The sequence below is a fragment of the Oryctolagus cuniculus genome, chromosome 2 (assembly GCF_051225735.1).
Source record: "Oryctolagus cuniculus isolate XC-2025 breed Fujian yellow rabbit chromosome 2, ASM5122573v1, whole genome shotgun sequence".
In the NCBI taxonomy this organism is placed as follows: Eukaryota; Metazoa; Chordata; class Mammalia; order Lagomorpha; family Leporidae; genus Oryctolagus; species Oryctolagus cuniculus.
The window spans coordinates 10,150,991-10,177,158 of record NC_142868.1 but is presented as its reverse complement, the minus strand read 5'-3'; the positions used below and the strand labels follow the sequence as shown (position 1 = coordinate 10,177,158).

The 26,168-nt window shown below is 36.8% G+C and overlaps 1 protein-coding gene across 6 annotated transcripts in view; it reads right to left on the bottom strand.

The window, feature by feature from the left end:
- The window catches only part of CPEB2 (cytoplasmic polyadenylation element binding protein 2), a 71,600-nt gene that overhangs the window by 28,936 nt on the left and 16,496 nt on the right, over window positions 1-26,168 (bottom strand). For 2 of the 6 annotated variants that reach the window (XM_051830084.3, XM_051830096.3), the window contains 2 exons: window positions 10,645-10,695; window positions 2,175-2,198 (listed from right to left, as the gene is read on the bottom strand). In XM_051830084.3, the coding sequence (XP_051686044.3) occupies window positions 2,175-2,198; window positions 10,645-10,695 (75 nt within the window). Of the gene's footprint in view, window positions 1-2,174; window positions 2,199-10,644; window positions 10,696-15,687; window positions 25,676-26,168 lie in introns of those variants that run through there. The other 4 variants (XM_051830094.3, XM_051830101.3, XM_089326944.1 and 1 more) reach the window with 2 other exon arrangements.

The following is a 26,168-nucleotide window of genomic DNA, read 5'->3' as shown; positions in this document are numbered from 1 at the left end:
ATCACTGCCTCCCAAGGTAAACATTAGCAAGAAGCTGAAGTCAGGAGCCAGAGCTGGGAACTAAACCCGGGTACTCTGATGTGGGATGCAGGTGTCTTAGACAGCATTTTAACTGCTAATTTAAACACTTACCTCCACATTTTAATCTGCAATTTGAATTACACTGTCTGTACTGGTGGATGATTTTTTTCCCCTATTTTAGAAATTACCAATTGATCTTGACAAGTACTTCATTTATGAATATAAATGATTATAAAATAAACCCAACTAACATTATTGACCCTACAACAAGGCAATGAGGATGAACATTTGTACAAACATGCTATTCCAGTGAATGTGACTTAAGATGTATATGCACATAGTACATATGTAATATATATATATGTATATGCACATCTATATGAGAATATTTCAGAAAGTTCATGGAAAATACAGTTAAAATATGATTTCGGGGTGGGTATTTGGTACAGAGGTTAAGTTGCCACTTGGGATGCCCACAACCCATGTTGGAGTGCCTGGTTCATGTCCTGGCTACTTCACTTCTCATTCAGCATCCTATTGATGTGGAACTTGAGTCTACGACACTTGACTCTATAGATCTGAAAATAGGTACCAAAATTCTAAGCAGCTCCCTGCCCCATAACACTCTCAAGAAAGTTATTCAGCTTCAATTTTAGTTTTGAGCTTCTGTTTCCTCTTAGAAAATTGAAGAACCAAAAGACTCAATCATTTGACGAAAGCAGTTCAACAAAAGTAAAATTTAGAGGGCCGGTGTTGTGGCACAACAGGTTAATCAGCTGCATGGATCATGCTGACACCAAGCCACAACAATAGCATCCCATACAGATGCTAGTTCAAGTCCTGGCTGCTCCACATTCAACCTAGCTCCCTGCTAAAGTGCCTCTGGCAAAGCAGCAGAGGATGGTCCAGTTATAAGGGCCACTGCCACCCACGTGGGAGTCCTGGATGTAGATCCTGGCTCCTGCCTTCAGTCTGGCCTAGCCCCAGCTGTTGTGGTCATTTGGGGAGTGAACTAGAGGATGGAAGATCTGTCTTCCCTTTCTCTCTGTAACTTTACCTTTCAAATGAAGAAATCTTAAAAACAAACAAACAAACAAAAAAACCCTGAAATTTAAATGCAGATAATTTGAAATATAATGTTGGAAATTCCAGTTAAGAATATAAAATATTAATTTTGGTTGTCAATGGTGGCCAACGATTTGCCTGTTTGTTTTCAAAGAGCAAAAGAAATTTACTCACTGGTACATGTATATAATGTTTATCAAAGGGCAGTATTATTACTGTTTCCTTTATAGCCAGAGAAATTTTTATAGGTCAAAGAAAAACCTTTTTATTCAGTGTGGTACTTAGAGCAAACAGTTGTGTAAGTATCATGTTTATTGCTCACTTTGAGGATAATCCAGTCATGCATAAATACTTTTGCCTTCTTTCATTGTATTTTACTTTTCTATCTCTCAATTTCTGCCCTTGGACAAGAGACAGGCAGTTTTAGCTATAGCAAATTCCAGCTGCTTTCTAATGGAGTTCAACTGCTCTGCATCATACAGCTCTTGCTTTTCCCTTCAGGTAGCCCATAAGAACTCTGAGGGGACACTGTTGTAAGGGAGGGCAGTGGAAGAGGGAGAAGACTGTGTGTGATAGAGGGAAAGAAAGGATGATAATTTCAGAACACAAAGAAACATCAGCAACATGATTTTTATAAATCAATGTTAATCTATTTGGTTTATGTGTTATTTTTGACTGGATCAAACATAAAACTAAGAAACTAGAGTTGTTATATACAATAGGTAAGATAATAAGTTATAGGTTACAGTAGAAAACTTATTGCATGTCACCTTCACTAACATTTATTAGACATTTCTTAAGCAGAAAAAACATAGACAGCAGCTTTCTTTTAAAAGAAATAGAACTATCTTTAAAGAAGTTTTATCAGTTTAAAATGGAAAAATTATTAAATAACCATAATTGCCATGAAAATACACCTTAAAGTTTAAAAAATGTAGCATCCAGAACTTTGACAAGTATTCTGAATCAAAATACAATTCTTTTGTGGGTTTTTGAACACTATTAAAATTTTGGGATTGTTAATTACAGCATCAATCAGTAAAACACAATTAGAAACAGTTATACCATAGCAAACATAAATGAATTACCTCGTCTTCGCCCATAACTCCTTGCTGCATGTAAACAAAGGACAAATTGTAAAATGTCAGAACTAAAAATAAGCCCACATATGCAAATATCTGTGATATAAAAAGTTATGTGGGCATCTGGGAACTAGTGCTACTTTAAGAGCTATGATAATGTCACCATATAACATATTCAGGATGTTTTACCATTTACAAAGTACTTTTAATAGATAAATATGTTACCTGGATCATATAATAGTTTGAAATTAACAGAAATATACAACTTATTCTTATTGGTATTAAAATTAACAAATACTTGATTTGATCATGACAGGAATAAATAACACTTTATAATTAAATAGTACCCTAAATTTTCCCAATGAATGCAATAATTTGAATTAAATCCTTATTTTTGTACTTATTACAAAGAGTGGTTTGGCATATAAAGCCCAAGAAACAGGCATTCAGATCCAATCCACATTAAACCAACTCTGACAAGGAAATAGTTCTGGAAGACCAAATGACTATATTTTACTGCTAAACTGTACTCTGAAGCCCATATAGCATGGACAGAAAGGAAGAAGTCAGTCCATAATGGTGATGATATACTTTGTAATGCTTTCCATCCCTTTGATATATTTTAAAACAGCTACCTACCAATGTTTACAGGTCTACCGCTGAGAATAGGGGAATTCAGATACAAATAAATATTAAAACTATCATAGAATAATAGTATATATGAAAACACTGTAAAAGAAAAAGTAGGAAGGCATTTCAATTTGTTACTAGTATTTTACATAATTTCAATGGAAAGATACTGTAATTTCTTTTTCATAAATAACTACGAGTTTGATAAAATCTACAAGTTGCTTTTAAAATAAAAAACACTTTTGACATCATTAAACACATCACCTTATGTAAATTTTACAAACCATGTTTAATAAAATATTAGTTCATCCATAAAAATTAAAAAAAAAAACCAAAAAAATAAAAAAAGCTTGTCAACTTGTCATCATTTTTACTTCTACACAGTTAACAAATATAATGGTTATGTTTAGAGACTTCTTTATAAACTAGCTTCATTTGGATCTTTGTATTTTAGTGTCTTTATTTAGCTATCTAATCTACTGCACACTTAACCTGTCCTTGAGCTCCAATTACCTCAAAGCCTGACAGATTTATTTCATGGCTTACCTGACCTATATATTAGTTTAGGTTGAGGACAGGAGTGGAAGTATGATTTAGAATTTTTCTTAGGAAAAAAAGACTTTCAAAGTGATGACAGAAAATGAGACAATTAGATTAATAAAACTATTTTTTAAAGAGCTATCAAGAACAGGCAGCAGCAGAATGAATTCCCTGGCATCAAGTTGAAGGCTTTATGTAGGCCTGGAAATGGTCAACTGGACCCAAAACACTTTATAAGACATGTCTCAGGAGAGGCTCCTGCTTACCCACAGCTATATACTAATGATAGTAAACCAATATAGCTTTTTCTGGGGAGTAGGGGTGAATTTCATTCAAGGGTATAGTATAGATAGGTAGAGATTTATAAAGAAAATTAAACTATTTTTATGCAGTTTAAAGTCAAATGGACTCATGTTGATATAATGTGACCTATTTAGGAAATTAATTCTATCATATTCAATTTATGCTCTTGTTATAATCTTAGCTGAGGCTATTCACTACTGAAATAGTGAAAATATGTAATATGTATGCATCTTAAGTTTCATGTCATTCCTAGGCTTGAACAAAATTATTTAGAAAATTTCTCTAACTATCTCATACCTGAGGAATTTTAGAATCTTGTAAAGAGCTATTCCATTTATTTTTTTGGATAACTCTCACATTCCAAGTTTCCACATTACCAAAAATAGAACTGACTACAGATGAAGCTAAATCATGTAAAATATTTCCTATTCCCTGTCATGGAAATAACCAACCTGCTAACATCCCACTAAACAATGATGTGTACTTTCTTTCCTACTAGTATTTGTACATGAACTTCAGGAGTATGCTCTATCATCAAGTGACTATCATGTTTTAAAAAATATTTCTTTTAGGGCTGGCGCCGCGGCTCACTAGGCTAATCCTCCGCCTAGCGGCGCCGGCACACCGGGTTCTAGTCCCGGTCAGGGCACCGGATTCTGTCCCGGTTGCTCCTCTTCCAGGCCAGCTCTCTGCTGTGGCCCGAGAGTGCCGTGGAGGATGGCCCAGGTGCTTGGGCCCTGCACCCCATGGGAGACCAGGAAAAGCACCTGGCTCCTGGCTCCTGCCATCGGATCGGCGCGGTGCGCCGGCCGCAGCGTGCTGACCGCGGCGGCCATTGGAGGGTGAACCAACGGCAAAGGAAGACCTTTCTCTCTGTGTCTCTCTCTCACTGTCCACTCTGCCTGTCAAAAAAAAAAAAAATTTCTTTTAACTGTCCATTTAAACTCAGAATATAATTTAGACAGAAAAAAGAACAATTGGATGTATGAAATTGCACTTACAAGTACACATATTTTATAAAGCATTATAAAAAGTAAGCATTTATACAAAAATGAGGAATTACTATGTAAAATGTGCATATAAACATGCATATATACATACATATTAAAACATTATTGATATGAGTGTGTGTGTTATTTATTTAAAGATAGTAAAGGCTGAGAAAAGTATGAAGATCTCTCCTAAACCAATGACTTTACAATTTGGCCCTTAGCTTCCAATAATCTGATTCAAGTTCTAATTTATAACTGCAGAAAAGAAACAAGATGGTTCTTTGTGTGATTCTAACACACAGTCTGTTTAGTAGGGACTCTGTGGCCTTATGTATTGGCTTTCAGCTCCAGTAGTATCTGAACAACTGCAGCTGGAGGAAGGGATAGGCCATAATACTAATTCAGTTAGAAATACAGAGTAAAGTTCTCTTTATGAGAAGCTAAAAAAAAAATCTCCTCTTTTCAGCTTGAAAAAGCCAAATCTAAGGATAGAAATACATCTCCAAATCATAATCTTAAGATCCAAACAAAATATACTGTTATCTGCTCCATTTACTTCTACAGAAAAAAACAAACAAACAAACAAAAAACCAAAAAACACTGATCATTATCCAGGTTTTCTATTTCCATGACTTAATGTGATATATTTAGAAAATTATATGACTTAACATATAGTGTGGTTATACCATCTGCCTTTAGAAATACAATCTCATTACTGAGGTATATTTTCTTAATTAAAAATTCATGTAATTTCTTCTCTCAAATAGTATAGCAAGCTCTTGATCACAAATATGGGTGTATATGAGTAATAATGAGAAATTTCTGCTCTACTCATTACTGCCATTTGAAAAAACACATGCACATTATTTTTCTTGGGAGAAAAGTGGTGAGAGTACAATGCAATTGAAACAGAAACAAATACTAGAATGATTCATCATTTTGTATTGGTCCCTGTTACTATGGAAAACAGTTTTTTAGATTGGTGTGCTTTTTACTACTGATATTACTAAGCATAGGATTTATACTAGAACATAAAATACATAGTTGTGGTATTATACCTCTATTTTTTTAGGTATCTATTAACAGGAGCCAAGTTAAGGATCTTCCAGAGGCACTTCAACTTTGTCCAACTTCCTTTTACCTCATTCCCTCTTTATCCCTTATTTAAAGGAATATTTAAAGTTTAATCATAACTGTTAATTAATTAGAAGATAGAATCACAATTCACAAGATTTGCCTTTTCTGCCTACAACTATTATTTATCAAGTGTTTTTAAAAGATTTATTTATTTGAAAGGCAGAGATAGAGAGACAGAATCTTTCCATCAGCTGGTTCATTCCTCAAATGGTTAAAACAGCCAGGACTGGGCCAGGCTGAAGCCAGGAGCTAAGAAATCCACCTGGATCTTACAAATGGATGGCAGGAGCCAAACATCTGGGCCATCTTTCCCTACTTTCCCAGGTACATTAGCAGGGATCTGGATTAGATATGGATGGTTGGGACTCACATTGGTGCCCTGATACGGGATGCCGGCATTGCAAGTGGCAGCTTAAGCTGCTATAATAGTGTTGGCCCCTGTATTTTATTTTTTATTAAAGGGCATCAGTGTAACATCACAGATTTTTGTCAGTTGAGCATTTTGCTTTTTTGTTTTCTCTGTGTCAATCCAATTGTAATATATATGTTGGAGGGAGCACTATATATAAATATATATATATTTATTTTAGTTTTATATTTGTATGAACCATTCCTTAATTTAACTGTCATGTTTTTATTTATTTTAAAAGATTTATTTGTTTGGAAGGGGGGAGGAGAGAGGCGGAGGAGGGGAGGGGAGGGAAGGGGAGAAGAGAGGAGAGGTGAAGAGAGAAGAGGGGAGAGGATAGGAGGGGAGGGGAGGGGAGAGGAGAGAGACCTTCCATCTGCTGGTTCATTCTCCAAATGGCCACTACAGTAAGGTCTGGGCCAGGCTGAAGCCAAGAACCTAGAATGCCATCTGGGTCTCCCATGTCAGTAGCAGGGACCCAAGTACTTTGGCCATCATCTGCTGCCTTCCCATTAACAAGCAGATTGGAAGTAGGGCAGTTGGAGCTTCAATTAGCCCTGGTGGTTTAACCCACTATGCCACAATACTGGTCCCAGTCATGCTTTTATTTTAATGTGTATCTGTGTACCATCAATTTAATTTGATTATCCCAAAGCAACAAGGCATCACATTTTAGGGATCAGGAACAATTTGCTTAGAGAAACTTTTTTTTTTTAATTTATTGACCCAAATTTTGTTATTATATAGCTTATATACCAAATGGTTCTCACTTGGCTTTCAGTAACATAAAATAAATCCTTTTGTTTATTACATACAATATCCTTCAAATAGCTAAAAATACCAGTTAAGTCTTCTCTTTATTTTATAATCTCTAAAATCAACATGTTCAGCTACTTCACCTAGTCACACAACATGAATTTTACTCTTTCAGTCATTTTTATCACTCATTACCATCCCTTACTACCATAGCTAACACTGACTTTCAGGAACTGTTCTTTTTTTTTTTTTTTTTTTTTTTTTTTTTTTTTTTTTTTTTTTTTTGACAGGCAGAGTGGACAGTGAGAGAGAGAGAGACAGAGAGAGAAAGGTCTTCCTTTGCCGTTGGTTCACCCTCCAATGGCCGCCGCTGCAGCCGGCGCACCGCGCTGATCCGATGGCAGGAGCCAGGAGCCAGGTGCTTTTCCTGGTCTCCCATGGGGTGCAGGGCCCAAGCACCTGGGCCATCCTCCACTGCACTCCCTGGCCATAGCAGAGAGCTGGCCTGGAAGAGGGGCAACCGGGACAGAATCCGGCGCCCCGACCGGGACTAGAACCCGGTGTGCCGGCGCCGCAAGGTGGAGGATTAGCCTATTGAGCCACGGCGCCGGCCCAGGAACTGTTCTAAATACTTCACATGAATAAATTCACTTGCTCCTCAGAAGAGTTGCTAAGAGGAAGGTATTATGCTATCCTTACTTTAGAAATGAAGAAAATGCAAATTCAAGTTGGGTAAAAGCCAGCCAAGGCTATATAGAGAAAGCAAGCTTGGGTCTAAACCCAGATGATTTGGCTGTAGAATCCGTGGTATGAAACACCAAGAACTACTGGTTTAACTATTACAAAAATATAGATATCAAAATTTATTACTAGACACTGATTTTTAAATTCAACAATATTTGTCAGCTATACTTGCTGGTTAAGTAATGTAACATACTTACCCAATTGCCTAATAGTGTGCTAAATCTATGACATACTAAAGAACACTCTAATAATATAAAAAAGTAGGTCTGTGTTCTATGAGATACCAGAATTTTTTTCATCATTTAATAATATTAAATAAATACTTTAGCATAGAGAGAGCCTTGTCTTAATATCACCTAATTTCCATGTTTCTCAGGGAGACAATATCTTAAGAATAAGACTGAATTATGTGTAGTTAAAAAACAGCCCAAGTAAAATCTCCCCTTATGTTTTAGAGCCCTAATTTGCCCGTAGTTTTCTCTTCAATAACCATGATGTCCAATGAAATTATTTAATTCGTTAATATTCAATATTTCTTTTCCTCACAAATGCATAAGTTAGGCAATTCTAATTTTGCCTCTTAAGAAAGGATTCCAAATGAGTAAAGGAAACTTTTTCTCTTTGGATCAATTATCTCTCTTTCTGACATAAACACATTTTGATGTCCTACTTTAACTTTTTTCCTCCCTTAGTCCCTTTGCCAGAAGAAAATCAGAACTTCAAGACTAGCTTCCTGTATTGAATACTTGTTACAGCAAACTAACAGTGCTCAAATAATGCAAAAGTAGATCTGTCCAGAAGCTACAACTTAACTGAAATAAAATATTTGTGTGTTCTACAATGTGATGAAACACTTTTGAATTTAACATTTAGATTATTTACAAGCATTTGGTAACTGACAAAATCATATTAGTTTAAAAGTGTTTACTGTAATAAACCAAAAGTTTCAAAAAAGTGTGGCTACTAAGCTCTTTGCTTACACAGAACTGATACATTTTATTGTGGGCATCCTGGCTTACTATCCATTCAGCAATCTATGAACACCTGTGAATGATGTGAAAAATTATGGGGTTCTTTCTTTCAAATGGACTTTAATATGTGAAATATATTCAAATTCAATTTTTGTTTTACAAAATTGCTTGTTCAGAAATTAAAATGCAAATAATTTTTATTCAACACATAGAATGTTGCAGAAGAAAATAAGTCAGATCAATACATAAATAACTTAATGCTACCTAAACTGATCATTATTTTATAAATCATGCCAAGGGAATAATATAAATTGCAAGTTATTTTGAGTTTTGTAAACTCTATTTAAGGGCCATCATTTTAGTTACAAATCTAGAACTAGAGACCAGCTACTCAAATTATATGTTTATGTGATAGGAAAAAAAAGGTGAATGAAAAAGTCCTTAAATGTAACTTCCACTACACTTCTAACCAAAATCCACATACATACTATAAACTGTTAAATTCACAGTGATCTACTGGACCACTGCAAAGTATGGCCTGTGCATGGCCTCAGCCTAGAACAGTCAGACTGACTTCAGGAGCACCTTGAGAATTGTATTGCTAACCATCCTTAAAGATTCTCACTAATTATAAAATGCACAGTTGGGACAAGGCAACACCTTACCTCAATACCTTATAGTCAAGTGTTGATCAAACCAACCAATCACCTCACCTAATACTCTGCTTCCTCAATTTTTCTCTTACTCCTGTCTAATCTGACAATCTCCCAGGTGGCCTGGACTTTATTTCTATCTTTCTATCACTATAGTTTTCACTTGAAATTACTTCACATGGTCTAGCTTTACACTGACCTTATTCTCAGTCTTTGTTCCACAACTTCACTGCATCTTATTTCAAGAAAGCATGAGTAGAAACAGGAGAGCCAGACCCTTTTAATGATACTATGATGTTTTCTTAAAGTAAATACTATAATTACCATTTCTATTCCTTCCTTTTCCAATTTCACTCTTCCCACCTACCCTCTGATTTAAAAATACTTTTGTGAGGGATAGTTTAATCCTCCAACCCTACTCCCATATCAAAGCTGCTCTAAGTATGATGACTCTGTGAATAAATTATTGTTTGTCCAACAGAAAAAAAAAACATACTTTATTGAAGGTTTATAGTGCACTTCACAGTATAAACTTTCTAATTAGAATAAATTAGGTTAGTGTAACAACCATATTTACAGATAGAGTGGTATATTCCTTAAATATAAATACAAGTGCTATACTAAGAAATAAGTTTTATGCACTTCGCAAACATTATCTCATTTAATTCTCATAATAAATGCTGAGATTGAGGGTTGGTATTGTGGTGTAGCAGGTAGAGCTGCCACCTGTGATGCAGGCATCCCATGTGAATACCAGTTCATTTCCCATACTTCCAAATCAGCTTCCTGCTAATGGCCTGGGAAAAGCAGCAGAAGATGGCCCAACTGTTTGGCTCCTGGCTTTGGTCTGGCTCAGCCTTGGTTGCTGAGGGCATCTGGTAGTGAACCAGTAGATGGAACATCTTTCACTTTCTCTGTCTCTCCCTCTCTTTCTGTAACTCTTTCAAATAAATAAATAAATCTTAAAACAAACAAACAAAAAATCTTGGGATTATATTCCCATTTCACATATGGGGAAACTAAAACTGAACTCACACCTAATTTGTCCAATGCCAAACATTAAATGGAAAAGTCAATATTCAAATAAGGATTGCCTCTAAAGTCAGTGATTATTGAATTAAACCACACTGTCCAAATACACTTCAATGATGGTTTGCCAGCTAGACATATAGAGTATATTCAGATTCCTAACTCTACTTTCTACACAGTAATAGTATACCTTTATTTTTACAATTAAAAATAATTAAATTGCATACATGGGGAGGTGTAGAGAAACATATATTTAGTCATCTCTATTTATATAAATCAATTAGAAACATAAGATATTTCTGTAAAACTTACCATTTAACATCAACAGATTGTCAGTTCCTGGATGTGGATAGCTCAATCGACCTTTAAAGAGACAGGAAAGAAGAATTTAAAGATTACGGCACTATTTGAAAAGCAAAAAAGGAGGAGGGGGTGATGAAGAAATTTCCAAGCACTGTACATTTTTAAAGAACTAAAAATGCTAATGTTTAACTCAAAGTATATTAACTAAAATTATCTTTGAAAGTTAAAACAAAACAAACCAGTTAACCTTAGTTCCTAGATCATAAGATCACAATGTGATCTGCTAGCTATGCCAACAGAACAAAGCTTGTTTTGTGAAATAAAAAAAAGCAGGTAACCCAGTCTTGCAAAATTAATATGGGATGTGAACTGTTTTAATATTTTCAAAGCTGTTTGCAATTTTATTTACAGAACTCTTTTGCAAAAAATGAAACTTGAAGGAAAGGAATCTATATTCCTATATCAAAAACAACTAAAATATTATCATAAAAGAGAAAAACCTCATCATACTTGCATTTAATAACTGGTCATATTTAAATAATTATAATGAAAACATTTAAAATATGTTATTATAAATGTTACTAATAGAAATTTGAATGAAGTTGACATGATTAGTAAAAAGTACTAAAAAGCTGCTTCTATCTTTACCACATTAGCAAGTACTCTGCACTCTGTCTTTTGCTGTATTCAAATATTCCATAGAAGACAGATCGTTGGCTTTTAATTATGAACAGAATTTGATCATCTAATGCAGTAGTGACTGACAGATAACCCAATTTTGACATTAAAATAAACACATATATGAGAGGGAGATACAGCTATAGACAACACACTTCAGAGATCTAATTGAATTATGGCATATTTGGTTTCAGACTCAACACAGTAAGCAGAATAAGTGTTACTGTCCTTCAAAAGGACAACTAACGAACTCTTATTTACCCTTGAGTTTCATGTTTTATGACATTGGTTAACTAAATAATGTGCTGAATAAATTTTTCATACTCTAACACATATAATTAAGTTTCTTGTTGTGGTGCCTTAGTATCAAGAAACAGGAGGATAATCAAAGGAGGTAGAAGGAGCCAGGAAGCTGTTCAACAAATAGAACATTACTTTCAAGTATTGAAGCTTTTCTTGGAAATAAGCCTATTTCTAAACATCTTGCTATAGAAGACCAAAATTAGACAACAATTTAAGGCCATAAAAAATTTATTGCTGGCTCTGACTTGAGATGTAAATATTAAAACAAACTACAAAAGTGGCAACTTGGCTTGTTTTTCAGTATAACAAATTGAGTCTTCCATACTGACAATATGTAGGATGTAAAGGTAAATAAGACAGAGACTCTGCTTATGAAGTGGCAGGGGAGAAAAACACAAATAGACAATTCCAATGAAATTTACCAGGTGCTCAAAGCGTTAGGTATAATATGGTATATATAAACAACACAGAGCGTTAACTATACTAAACTCAAGGATTCAGGCCAGACTTTCTAGAAAAGTAATTAAACAAATTCTGAAGCCTAGTTCCACCTTGGGAGGCATTCAACTTTCAATTACCACATAATTATTCTTTAATAAGTTCACTGTTAACTTTATTTATCCCAAGATACAGGTAACAAAATATTTTTACTGATGGGTAGCTTTATGACATCTTAGCTCTGAATGACTTAAAAGATGTCAGATATGTGGGAAGTTCAAAAGAAAGATACCTGCTTGTGAAGGAACACTCATATATGTGTATATATGTTTTACAATATTATAGCTCCCACAAAGGAAAAACCTCTTAATGTAACTAATAAAATTCTCCAAAGTAAAATAATAAAATTTAGGCTTTAAGTTATCTTATCACTTTTCCACTCCCGCAGTGAAAATATTAATACATCTTTACAAGTTAACCTGTACAGTGATTTTACTTAGCGTATTATTAACAGTACTTTCACTAAGAATCTGATAATTGATAGTAATAACTAACAGCATTTGAAGGGTTATTATGTGTCATGAGCTTTTCTATTTACAACAAATTGTTTACTTCTGAGAGCAATCGTTTGAGTTAGATACTACTGTATTTTCATTTTAAGATGAAGACATTGTAACACAAAGGGTTAAGTAAGGTGTCCAATGCTATAGCAGTGGCAAGTGACACAGGTAAGATTTGAATCTAAACAGTTTGGCTCCCTACTCTTAGTCATTACTTAGAGAAATGTATGTATAGTAGGTCACAGGATACATTTTTCAGTTAAAAAAAATCACAGCATGGTTAAATAGTATAATAGATATGCTAAACTTTAATACAGAAAAAAAGACAAAGAGGAAAAAATGCATTGCTATACCTCCAATTTCTCCCCATTGTTTGCAAGGTGCAGAGACTGACAGTTATACAGTAGCATCATTTGTTCCTGCCAGCAATAGAACATCCAATGATACACAGGCACAGAGCTGCTCAGAGTAAAAACTACATTTCTGAGCTTTCCCTGTAACTATGCGTGCCCATGTGGAAGATTTGGACAATGAGATGCCAAATAATAGTTGCATGTGCAATTTTTAGGAAGTATGCTTCAAAGGGAAAGCCTTCTAATTTCTATATTCTGTTTGCTGGAATTCAGATATAATGGCTAAATGGAAGAAATCACATTAGACTAGGGAGCAGAGACTGGGTGTGGAAGATATAGATCCATGAAGATTACCACATTACTTGAACTATTAATGTCTCTTTAAGAGAAATAAACTATCTTTTTAAATCTACTTCTAAGTTTTCTGTTTTCCCAGAACTTAAACTTACAAATAAAGTCCACTAGTAATAAATTCATGCAAATTAAACATGTATATATATAATGTATATGCAAATTGAACCACCAGGTTATTGCTTAATGTGAAAATATGATAAAGCATGATTTCATAACAGTTTCAATATATCTATAAATAAATGTGCATGTACTACCTCTTGGCAGTTCTCCTTTTACATCAAGATACTATGTAATTTAAAATATATATTTTTAGGAGCCAGTGCTGTGGTGTAGTAGGCTAAGCCTCCACTTGCGTTGCTGGCATCTCATATGGGTGCTGGTTCACATCCCAGCTGCTCCTCTTCCTATCCAGTTCTCTACTGGCCTGGGAAAGCAGTGGAAGATGGCCCAGGTATTTGGTCCCCTGCACCCATGTGGGAGATCTGGAAGAAGCTCCTGGCTACTGGCTTTGGATAGGCTCAGCTCTGGCCATTACAGCCATCTGAGGAGTGAACCAACTGTCTCTCCCTCTCTCTGTCTGTAACTCAACCTCTCAAATAAATAAAATCTTTAAAAAAAAATAAAATTTTTTAAAAAATAAATATTTTAAAAAGTACACGTTTATTTTTAGGTATAATGAGTAATTACAGGATCTATAGTATATTTATTTACATGATACATATGCATGTTAATTGCTTTAAAATACATCTCAGTAACTAAAAACACCAAGAAATATGATAACTGTATATAAACTTCTCTCAAATAGGTAAATTACCAGATTATATTTAGAGCAAGCATCTGGCACCTGATCTACCGTTCTAACTCTGCTGGCCTCTTTGCTCTTCCTTATGCACGTCAGGCATATTCACTAGGGAGGAACTTTCTACTTCCTTCTGCTCGAATGCATTTGTCCAGACATAATCAAAGCCTGCACCCCTAACCTCCCGCAGGCTTTTGAGCGATGGAATCACAGACCATCCTTCCTAAACAGCAGCTTCTTTCTTCCTGTATCTTCCTAACACTGTATTTTTCCCTTCATTGTAATGACTATTATCTAATATTTCATTACTGTTTCTGTATTTCTTTAAAACCAGAGGATCTATGAGGGCAAGGACTTTGACTCTTTCTCTACTGTATTCCTAGCAGCCCAGCACAATAGGCTCTCAAGCATTTGCTGAATGTACAAATGAAACATCTCATGGACTCAACTGGAAGTATAGATACCTAAAGGTGTTTTTGTATATGGGGCATGGGAAAAATGCTCTTTAAGTCAGTAGAAAAATCACAGAACTTCCATTTTAGCTCATCTCTAAATTCCTTAAGTATTTGGAGGAAGGAAGAATAATGCCAAAGTGCTGCTTTCTGCTTTTTGACAAAATAAAATTTTTCCTCTGGGGCCACTGTCGTGGCACAGTGGGTAAAGCCTCACTCTACGAGCCTGCAATCCCATATGGGTGTCAGTTCGTGGCCTGGTTATTCCCCTTCCAATCCTGCTCCCTGCTAATGGCCTGGGAAAGGCAACAAGGGATAGCCTAAGTGTTTGGGCCCCTGCACCCACATGGGAGACTCAAATGGACCTAGCTTTCACCTGACCCAGCCCTGCCCATTGTGGCCATCTGGGGAGTGAACCAGCAGACAGAAGATCTCTGTATCTCCCTTTCTCTAACACTAACTTTTTTTTTTCTTTGACAGAGTTAGACAGTGAGAGAGAGACGGAAAGGTCCTCCTTCCACTGGTTCACCCCCCAAATGACAGCTACGCCAGCGTGCTGTGCCCATCCGAAGCCAGGAGCCAGGTGCTTCCTCCTGGTCTCCCATGCAGGTGCAAGAGCCCAAGCACTTGGGCCATCCTCCACTGCCTTCCCAGGCCACAGCAGAGAGCTGGACTGGAAGAGGAACAGAAGGGACTAACCCGGCACCCATATGGGATGCCAGGACCTCAGGCGGAGGATTAACGGAAGAGAGTCAACAGCGCAGGCCCTAACACTAACTTTTAAATAAATAAAAAGAATGCTTTTTAAAACAGTTCCAGCGCCGCAGCTCAACAGGCTAATCCTCCGCCTGCGGCGCCGGCACACCGGGTTCTAGTCCCGATTGGGGCGCCAGATTCTGTCCCGGTTGCACCTCTTTCAGTCCAGCTCTCTGCTGTGGCCAGGGAGTGCAGTGGAGGATGGCCCGAGTGCTTGGGCCCTGCACTGCATGGGAGACCAGGAGAAGCACCTGGCTCCTGGCTTCGCATCAGCACAGTGGTGCATTGTATCAATCCAGAGCCTCAAAAACAATGTATTAAATTTATCTTATGGAAATAAACACACACACACACACACACACAATCCCTTCAATTTTATTTAACATTTGAAATACCTGAATATCCAAAGCAGGGAAATAGTTACACATACAAACTATTTTACATGTATAGATACAATATAGGATGATTTTAAAAGTTTTAAGAATAATACTTTATTGAGCACTTGTCATTTGCTTGGTATTCTGACAGATGTGGAATTGAGGTAAAATAAAAATAGATATGGCCATTGCTCCTGTAACACACTCTCATGTGACAGATACATTAATTTTTTAAAAAAATCCCAAAAAACTAAACTACATGAGAAAGATACATTGATCAAAAAGCAATATAATTTTATGACTCTTTAACACAAAGTAATCTACTCTTGATGGGGTGCCAGGAAGTCTTCATTGAAGAAGTAGAAGTTGTGCCAGTATTGCAGAGACTTCCAATAGAACATCATGGATTAAATGAACACATGCATTCACTTCTATTTCTTCTGACACCCCAAAGTGACATGTAAGGAAGCATTCAAGACATACAACCCAGTAAGACAAAGAAAATGGGACAGAATCACAGAACAATCAAGTCAGCAATGTTTTAGAAGCTGCAATTGTAAATGGTTGAGTGGGAACTGACTTTGTAGACCAGAAGTCATTGAAAACACAATCCTAAGCCAGTGTGTGCATAGAAAGGTACTCAAGAAATAAGCCATTTATTATAGTAGACACTTGGGAAGATTCAGAAATAGGAAGCTCTGGATAACATCTACTGAGGGTAGATGTGGTGTGGAACTGGAAACAGGAATGTTGATGACTACTTGCTGGTTTCTAAAATAATCAGAGGCAGAGTGCTCCCTTTTTGGCTCTTCAAGGAAGGCTAGCAACTAAGCCTACCATTCCCGGCACATCCAGTTCTGTTTCCCAGACCAAAAGAAAAGACCTAGATGCAGACCTTGTGAGGGCTTCACTTCACTGGCTAACAGTAATCACCACCAGTTCTACGTGCAAAGAACTTATAAACCCCATTTCTGTGTCTTACCTGGATGCATGGACATTAAAAGATAATAAGATATTTGATAAAAGCTTTAAAATCTGTGGGAAAAAAGAACATAGCAAAACAAATAGAAAAGAGGAATTTAGAAGAAGCATAAGCAATATAAGGAACTGGAAAAATAATCTTGATACACTATAATCTCCTTCAGAGACATAAGATTAAATAAAAAGATATAATAGGAAAATTCTGAGAATTTTTAAAAGAGGTTCTTAAAAATTACCAAAACAAAAAATTAAGTAAAAAAATCAACAGAAAGGTTGCAAGGAGATGAAGATATCACTTCAAAAGCAAAAAAGATGTAACAATGGGAAATAGAAAAGAAAAGCAGATTCTGAGAGTAGGAGTTTAACACTTGAAAACATTAATTTCAGAAAGTAAGTAAAATAAAAAATAAAGAAATTATCAAAGAAATTACACTCCATCTCTGAATTAAGAGTCCAAATGAAGGTGTAGCTCAATACATAAATTAAGGAAGGACATGTGTATTCCAAGAGCTACATTGCACATTATGATGGTTCAGAACTACAGACATAAGATCTTAAGAGAGTCTAGAAAGAAAAATAAAATTAATGCCACACTGCAAGGTAATCAGACAAATGAACAGTTTCAGAATGGCCTAACAAGGCAACCCTGGAATTTAAAAGCAATGAAATCATACCTTCAACATTCTAAAATATTAATATATAGTTCCATATCAGTGGCCTAGCAAGTTATATAAGTAGACTAAATATGCTTTCACATATATAGTGTCTTAAAATTTATGTCCCATAGGCAGGAAAGTATTGTAAGATAGGCCCAACAGAACAAAGGCATTAATCATTAAGAAAAGGACATGGAGATCAAAACATGGATTCCACAGGAGAAAGTAATGCCCAGGATGATGGATGTCCCCAAATGATAGAGAGATATAAAAAGGAAACCTCCAGAGGCAGAGAAAATGATCAATCTGAATGATTATTTGACGTTTTCATATGTGTTAAAAAAGTTCACAATTCTGTGGAATTAATTAATCTAGGAAAACCCACTAAAAAAGACAACGATTAATTCCAGGACAAAACAAAGTTATATGAAAAACAAAATGTTGTATTATATGATAACAACATACAAGGTTTGTCTATAAATATTATTTACATTAGAGGTTCAGTTATGTAACTCATTTGAGAAGACAGAGAAGCAGAGAATCAGAAGATGGGTAAATCATTAAAGATTATCAACCATGATATCTAAAATGTAGGAAATATATAAGCATATTATTTACAAATAACTATATGAATAATTAATCTGAGCAAGTGATGAGGCAGAAGACTTCTATCTTTTACTAAATAAACTATGGAGCTAATTTGACTTTCTAATCTATGTACCTACATTTTTTAAACTAATGTTTTAAAAAGTTAAACAGCAAGTTGAAGGTAAGGAAGAGATTTGAATATTACAAATATTTTAAGGTTACACATCAAAAAGGAAAAGACTAGAAAAATTACACATCAAAATATTAATAGTGGTTATTTTAGTTTGTGAAACTTGATTTTAAAACTTATTTCTTTCTAAGGCTTTAAAATTTCCTTTATAAATGCTATTATTTGTAATAAGAAAATAAACAGAAACAGAATAAAATGCTATACTTTGGGGAAAAAATCTTCATAAGAAATTCTCAAATATTTCTTCAAAAAAACTATAAACAGTTAAAATTTATAGTCTAATCATCCCAAGTATTTGCTTTTATTACTGTAATTTTCATTCAAGCAACATTATTTTTTGTTACTTTTTAAAAATAATAGTTAAAATAAATTAAAATTATAGAAAGATGTGCTGCAGTGAATAACAGGCTTTCCATATGCACATATATATTCTGAATACCGAAATGCTATTCTAAGAAAACTCATTGAAGGCCTGCTGTTTGGCCCACATTTCATTTCAGAGTGCCTGGTTAGAATCCTGCAACTCTGCTTCCAGTGCGGCTTCCTGTCAATGTGCACCTGGGAGGCAGGAGATGATAGCTGGAGTATACCCGGGTACCCGCCACCCACTTGGGGTACCTGAATCCACCTCCATTTCCAATCTAGCTTGGGAGGCAGGAGATGATGGCTGGAGTACACCCGGGTACCCGCCACCCTTGGGGTACCTGAATCCACCTCCATTTCCAATCTAGCTTGGGAGGCAGGAGATGATAGCTGGAGTACACCCGGGTACCCGCCACCCACTTGGGGTACCTGAATCCACCTCCATTTCCAATCTAGCTTGGGAGGCAGGAGATGATGGCTGGAGTACACCCGGGTACCCACCACCCACTTGGGGTACCTGAATCCACCTCCATTTCCAATCTAGCTTGGGAGGCAGGAGATGATGGCTGGAGTACACCCGGGTACCCGCCACCCACTTGGGGTACCTGAATCCACCTCCATTTCCAATCTAGCTTGGGAGGCAGGAGATGATGGCTGGAGTACACCCGGGTACCCGCCACCCACTTGGGGTACCTGAATCCACCTCCATTTCCAATCTAGCTTGGGAGGCAGTGGACGGTGGCTCAAGTGCTTGAGTTCCTGCTACCCACATGGGAGACCAGTATGGAGTTCCTGGCTCCTGGCTTTGGCGTGGCCCAGCTAAGGGCTGATTGGGCATTTAAGAGGTGAACCAGTGGATGGAAGATATCTCTCTCTCTTTCTCCATCACTCTGCCTTCCAAATAACAATAATAAAAAAGGTTAAAAATCTCTATGACCCTATATTTCAAATAAACTTTCTAAAATAAGAACTGTTACATACACATTTTCATAATTCCCTTCAGTCTACAGAAACTATCAGTGATGACAAGAGTTAAATTTTTCCAAGTTGCAATTTTATTAAAAGGATCTTAATTCTGAGCAGCTATTTATTATATCTCTGTATATCTTTTAAAGTCACATACATTTAATAAAATGTCTGTGGCTTCTAAATAAATATAATTTATTCCAAAGATAATAACTTTTTTCCCTTTACCAAAGGTCATAGGGAAAAGAAAAATTAATGAAGTGGGAAAGAATACGTAAATTCTAATTCTTTTTAAAATGAATAGGACCAGAGTTGTGGCATAGTAGGCTAAGACTCCTCCCATGGCACCAGCATCCCATGTGGAAGCTGGTTATTGTCCCAGCTGCTCCTCTTCCAATCCAGCTCTCTGCTAATGGGCTGAGAAAGCATTAGAAGATGGTCTAAGTGCCTAGTCCCTTGCATCCATGTGGGAGACTTGGCTCCTGGCTCCTGGCTCTGGATCAGCTCAGTTCTGGCCGGTGCGGCCACTTGGGGAGTGAAATAGCAGATGGAAGACCTTTCCCTATGCATCTCCTTCTCTGTGTCTGTAAATCCACCTCTCAAATACATAAATAAATGTTTGAAATGAATGAAAACATTTTACTTGAATCCTGAAAGCATACAGAACAATCTCTCCATAACTATCTTTTTTTTTAAGATTTATCTATTTGAAAGTCAGAGTTACAAAGGGAGAGAAGGAGAGAGAGAGAGATAAAGAGAAAGAGAACGAGGAAACTATCTTCCATCTACTGGTACACTCCTCACATGGCCGTGACAGCTGGGGCTGGGCCAGGCCAAAGTCACAAGCCAGCAGTTTTATCCAGGTCTCCCACATGGGTGCATGGACACAAGGACTTGTGCCATCTACTGCTGCTTTCCTAGGTGCATTAGCAGAGGGCAGGATTGGAAGTTGTGCAACAGGGACTGGAACTGGTGCCCAAATGGAATCCAGGCATCACAGGAAGTGGCTCAACTCATTTCACACAATGCTGGTCCCTACAATTACCTTTTGAGAAGGACATTCCAGTATATGTGATTTTCTTCTGAACCTTTTTGGGACAACTGCTAAAATTTTGACTTCAGGAAACATAAGAGGTTGAAGAAAGGTAAAACCAGTCTTGATAATGCATCCCACTCTGAGTGAATTCAGTAGGGCAGTGTAAGAGGAGCAGACATAACTTCCCTAGGATGTATATCATTGATATTTGTTTTTATTTTGCACTTTCCTTTGTTTTAATAAATGCCACTAGACTCTCACAATTTCCCATAGAGCTCCTAGCTGTGACTTTTCTATATCAGTTTCTCCAAGTACGCTCTTCACACACTTTGCAATGCGCAGTGTCCAGTGTCTGTGTGGTTAATACACTCTCAGTCTGAGAAACTCTGAACAGGCCAGCACCGCGGCTCAATAGGCTAATCCTCCGCCTTGCAGTGCCGGCACACTGGGTTCTAGTCCCGGTCGGGGCGCCGGATTCTGTCCCGGTTGCCCCTCTTCCAGGCCAGCTCTCTGCTGTGGCCAGGGAGTGCAGTGGAGGATGGCCCAAGTCTTTGGGCCCTGCACCCCATGGGAGACCAGGAGAAGCACCTGGCTCCTGCCTTCGGATCAGCGCGGTGCGCCGGCATACAGCATGCCAGCCGCGGTGGCCATTGTCACTGTCCACTCTGCCTGTCAAAAAAAAAAAAAAAAGGAAAAAAAGAAACTCTGAACAGCTCAAAAGTTCCTTTACCAAAAAAAAAAAAAAGTCTTTTTATTTATTTTAAAGTCAGAGTGACAGAGATAGAGTGGGAGGTCTTCCATCCACTGGTTCACTCCCCAAATGCCTTCAACAGCAGAGGATGGGCCAGGCAGCAGTCAGGAGTCCTGAACTCAATCTAGGTCTCCCATGTGGGTAGTAGGGACCTGACTACTTGAGCCTGATCTAATGCCTTCTAAGGTACATTAGCAAGAAGCTGGATCAGAAGTAGAGGTGTTTGGACTCCAATTGGCACTCAGATTTAAGATGAACGCATCTTAAGTGGCACCTAAACTTGCTGTGTCACAACATTTGCCACTCAAAAGTTCTTTAATTGTCACGCCAGAGACATTGTTTCTCAGAAGTTATATTGCTTAAAATAAGCAGAGCTGCTTACTTTGGGAGTCTCAAAATAGTTTAGCAATCAAGTAATACAAACAACTATGGATACACAAAAACATAAAGTAAACAAAAGGTTTGAAAGGCATTTGCATTTAGACATTTACTGGTGTAAAACCACGTTAATTCTTTTTTCCTGAATTCCTTTAAATTATTCAGGGAACACTGGTAAAGGCAATGATCTGTGGAGACAAATCTCAGAATCTGCTCACAGACACAGCATTTACTTCTACAGCTTTCAAATAAACTCTTCCGAGCTGAAATTAAATGTTTTGTTTGCCCTTTTACTTTGGAGGAGGGTATAAACAATTTTTGGCAAAAATGCTTACACAGTAAGACCTTCATTCAAATTGTCAGGAGCAGGGAGAGAAGCAAGCCTCACAATAATCACTGTTTTGTTCTTTTGTTTAAGGGTAATGAAACCACACACATATAAGAAGATTACATGTTATTAAAAATAGGTATGCAAATATAAAACTGCAAAATTACAAGACTCCACTTGGCCTTTAAAAGAATCCACGCTTGTTCTGCCTTTGAAAGAAAACAATATTTGCCAAGAATCAAGACAGTCATCAGAAAATGGAATGCAAATAGAGAGAAACCAGGGCAGAATAACTGCAGCAGATTGGTCAGTGCTACTCATTCTAATGAAAGCATATAATAGTGTGTTAGTGCCCAGAGTCCAGAGCAAAGGACAGCACACACCCTCAGTGCTGACTGCCAGGTGTTACTCAGTCTGCACCAGGCAGCCCTAAACAAACTATGCCAGCACTAGTCTTTCAGTTTCTTGAATGCAACATTCTCTTCCATGCTTGGCACATGTTGTTCCCCTCAATATTTTCTCCATCACTGTGCTGCTTAGGTTTCAGGCCTCAGCTTCCTTTACTCCACATCTAAATTAGGTGCTTCCTCCCAATTACTATCTAAGAACTTGTGATCTTCCACAGTGTATCTAACACTCCATGATGATAAGTATGTTGTATTGGTATAATGTCCTTCCCCAGTAAGCCATACACATTTCATGAAGGCAGAGGTCCAGTCCATTTCACACAATATACACACAGTGTCTGGTACAAAACTAGGAATATTTAGTGGAATTAAGCAGATCGAGAGTTTCATTTCTGGTTGTCCTCACTTCACATCTGCACAAACTTCATTAAGAATAGGCTCTCCCACCAGCTAAGTTGAACCATAAAAACTAACATCTAACAATGGAGGTTACCTATTGATCTGTAAAACCCACTGGGGAGTAGGGGTATGGATGTAAGTAGCAGTGTTGTGTTTTGGGCATAGGTGGGGATGCAAGGGTGTTTCTTTTAGTACAATCATGCAGGCCAGTAACCTGCCACTTTCTTTGCATTCTAGAGATCCGCCTGACTGCTTTTCTTCCTATTGACACTAACTCTCATCTTGACCAGTGTCTGTTTCCTTTTACACTTAGCACAAAACACAGTTACAGCTCTGCTTTCACCTCTGTGGTAGTTGGCCCCTTGACACCTGCTGATCCCTTGCCTCCTACTAGTCAAATCTCTTAACTGTCAGATCCCTCCCAAACTGAGCAGAGCTGACCTATGCAGCTTCTAGGACACTGTGGAAATGATGCCATCGAATTGAGACCACGTCATGTAAGGCAATGAGGCATCCATCATGAACTTTTATCATTCACTCTGGGCAATATCAGCAGCCACATTGTGGGAAAGCCTGAGTCATGGTTGGTGTGGCCATGAATGGAACTCTGCCAAAAGCCCACACTACTGTGCCAGCCACATGACAGAGCCAGCTCCAGCCCTCATCATTCAGATGACTGCTACCCATGATAGATCCCAAATCCTAATCCAAAGAAACTGTGTGAGATAATAATTTTTGTTTGAAGCTGCTAGATGTTGAGGTAACTTCTTATGAAGCAATAGATAATATAACCTCTCATTGCTTAAGTTCACACAGTTCTCAGAAATTTTCACCGTTAATAATATAAACAAAATAAATAATTCATTTAAAAAATTATCCTCAAAGTTCCTTCTCATTTTCTGTTATATCCTATAGGGAAAATTTTTTAACCCTTTGAATGGCATGATTCATTTTATTTTTGGGAAAAAAATTCTTGTGTATTAAATAGAGGTCAGGATTTTCAGAAAGGGATTAGATAGAGGAGATGGTATATTGGCCACAGTGATGTCCTAACGATCAGGAGTACGAAGATGAAGAAACAAGTACAGGAGTGAAAGAATGCTAGTTTCTTCCATTTGCTACCACCTCTACTGAGGTCCAGTTCAAAGAAAAAGTGTAATGATCAGAGTGTGGGAAGATAAGAAAATATACAGTATGATACATCAAGAGGCAGTAGAGTTTTTACAGGTAAGAAAAAGACAAAAAATGTTAAGTGGCAGCACTCAGGTAGCAAGATAATGTGCTTCTTAAAATTCCATTTTATTTTATTTACTTGAGAGGCAGAGAGACACAGAGACAGAGAAAACGCCCATTGGCTGGTTCACTCCCCAAATGCTCACAAGGGCTGGTGCTGGGTCAGTCAAAGCTGGGAGTTAGTAACTCAATCCAAGTCTCCCATAAAGGTAGCAGGGACCCAACTACTTGAGCCATCACTGCTGCTTCCTCGGGTGCATGTTAGCAGGAAACTTGGTTTGGGAGCAGAGGCAGGACTTGAACCCAGCCACTCTGATATGAGAATGTGGGCATCCCAAATAGCGTATTTACCACTAGGCCAAATGCCCCAATGAGATAATTTTAAATAGGCATCTGCAGAAGCACTAATCTTCTTTAATCTTTGTAGAGAAGGATTCTCAATGTGTTCTTTTTTTTTTTTTGAAAAAAATCCTTGCCATAATACATATGAACACAAGACTCCAATGACAAACAGAGATTTCTGAAAATTCCTAAAGGTGATGGTGGACATGTTTTTTCCCTTCCCAAAGCCAAAAATAATTTTCCTAAGAATTTTGAACTTGAGTTTTTTTAACTATTAAATTTCTCTTAGTCTTATGCTGCATCCACTTCCTTTTTCAAGGTCCTTTAAGTTTCATTCTCTATTGGTAACAGTTAATAATCTTAACTTGAACTTGAACTAGAGCTTCTAAGAACTTTTCTTTCAAGAGAAATCAAGGACATAAAGAAGGAAAGTTCTTCTTAATCATAATCTAGTGGATTCTAATCTTAAACAGTGAACACCATTGCAACTCTTAGCATAACATTGAAAGACAACAAGACCTGCATATAGAGATAGTTAGAAAATTAAGTTGAATGTTGGCTAGAAGCAAATAAAACAAAACAAACAGCAACCAGCCCAAACTCTAATAACATTTATAAAGCCATCAACACAAATCATTAACAGTCATTAAGGAGCCTTTCAAACTCCTTTAGATAAAAGAAATAATCAAAAAGACAACAAAAATCTCTTTCCTCACTTCTTTGCCAGCTTTTGATCTGTTTTGTCTTTTTATTCTTATACACTACTGAAGGGAATGTAAGTTAGTATAGCCCCTATGGAGAACCAGTATAATTTATCATATGTTCCAGCTATCCCACTTCTGTGTATTTTCAAAGGAAATAAAATCAGTACATCGAAGAACACTCCTATGCTCATTGCAGTACTATTCACAATAGCCAGATATGGAATCAACTTAAGTGCTCACTGATGGATAAATGACTAAATAAATGTAGTATATATACATATACAATGGAATATTATTCAGCTAAAAAGGAGAATGAAATACTGTCATTTGCAGCAAAATGGATGGAACTGGAATACATCATGTTACTTCAAATAAGCTAGTTACAGAAAGACAAATACCACAAGTCCCTCTCTTATATGTGAATATTTTTTTTTTTTGGTTTTGTTTTTAAAAGTTGATCTAAATGTAGAACTGTGATTAATACAGAGGCTGGAAAGGATTTGCAGGAGGGAAAAGAGAGAGAGGTTGGATAACATGTACCCAAACAGGTAGAAGGAATATGTTAAGTGATTCACAGTACAGTGGGTGACTATGATTCACAATAGCCCAGTATCTTTCATGAAGAACCAGAAGAAAAGAGTTCAAACGCTTCAAAGAAATAAGGAAATGAAAATATTAATTACAATGATTTGATCAATACAAAAGGTATGAATGTCTTAAAATAATACCATACCCCATAAATATGTATACACTTATTACATACCAATAAATGGATAAAACTTCTGAAATATTTTTAGAAAATTAAAATTAATTAATTAAAAGTCAAGAAACTTTTTATAAACAAAATCCAGAAACAGAACAAAATGGCTAGCTATCAGATCAGTATCATCAGCTTAGCCCTATATCACTAGCTCGCTGCCAATACTAATATTCTAGAGTTTAAAGACTAAATTTTCTAGAGAATTCTTACTTAACTTTACAGAAATAAAAATGCAGAAATTTTACAAAGTAAGACATGATTTTGGTTTGGTGCTGGATACTGAGACAGAACCCATCAGAGTTCAGCTGCTCTTGAATCCCTGCTCCACAGATTGTGAGGTAACACACATTTGCTGTTGCTTTAAGCTTCTCAGTTTTGGGA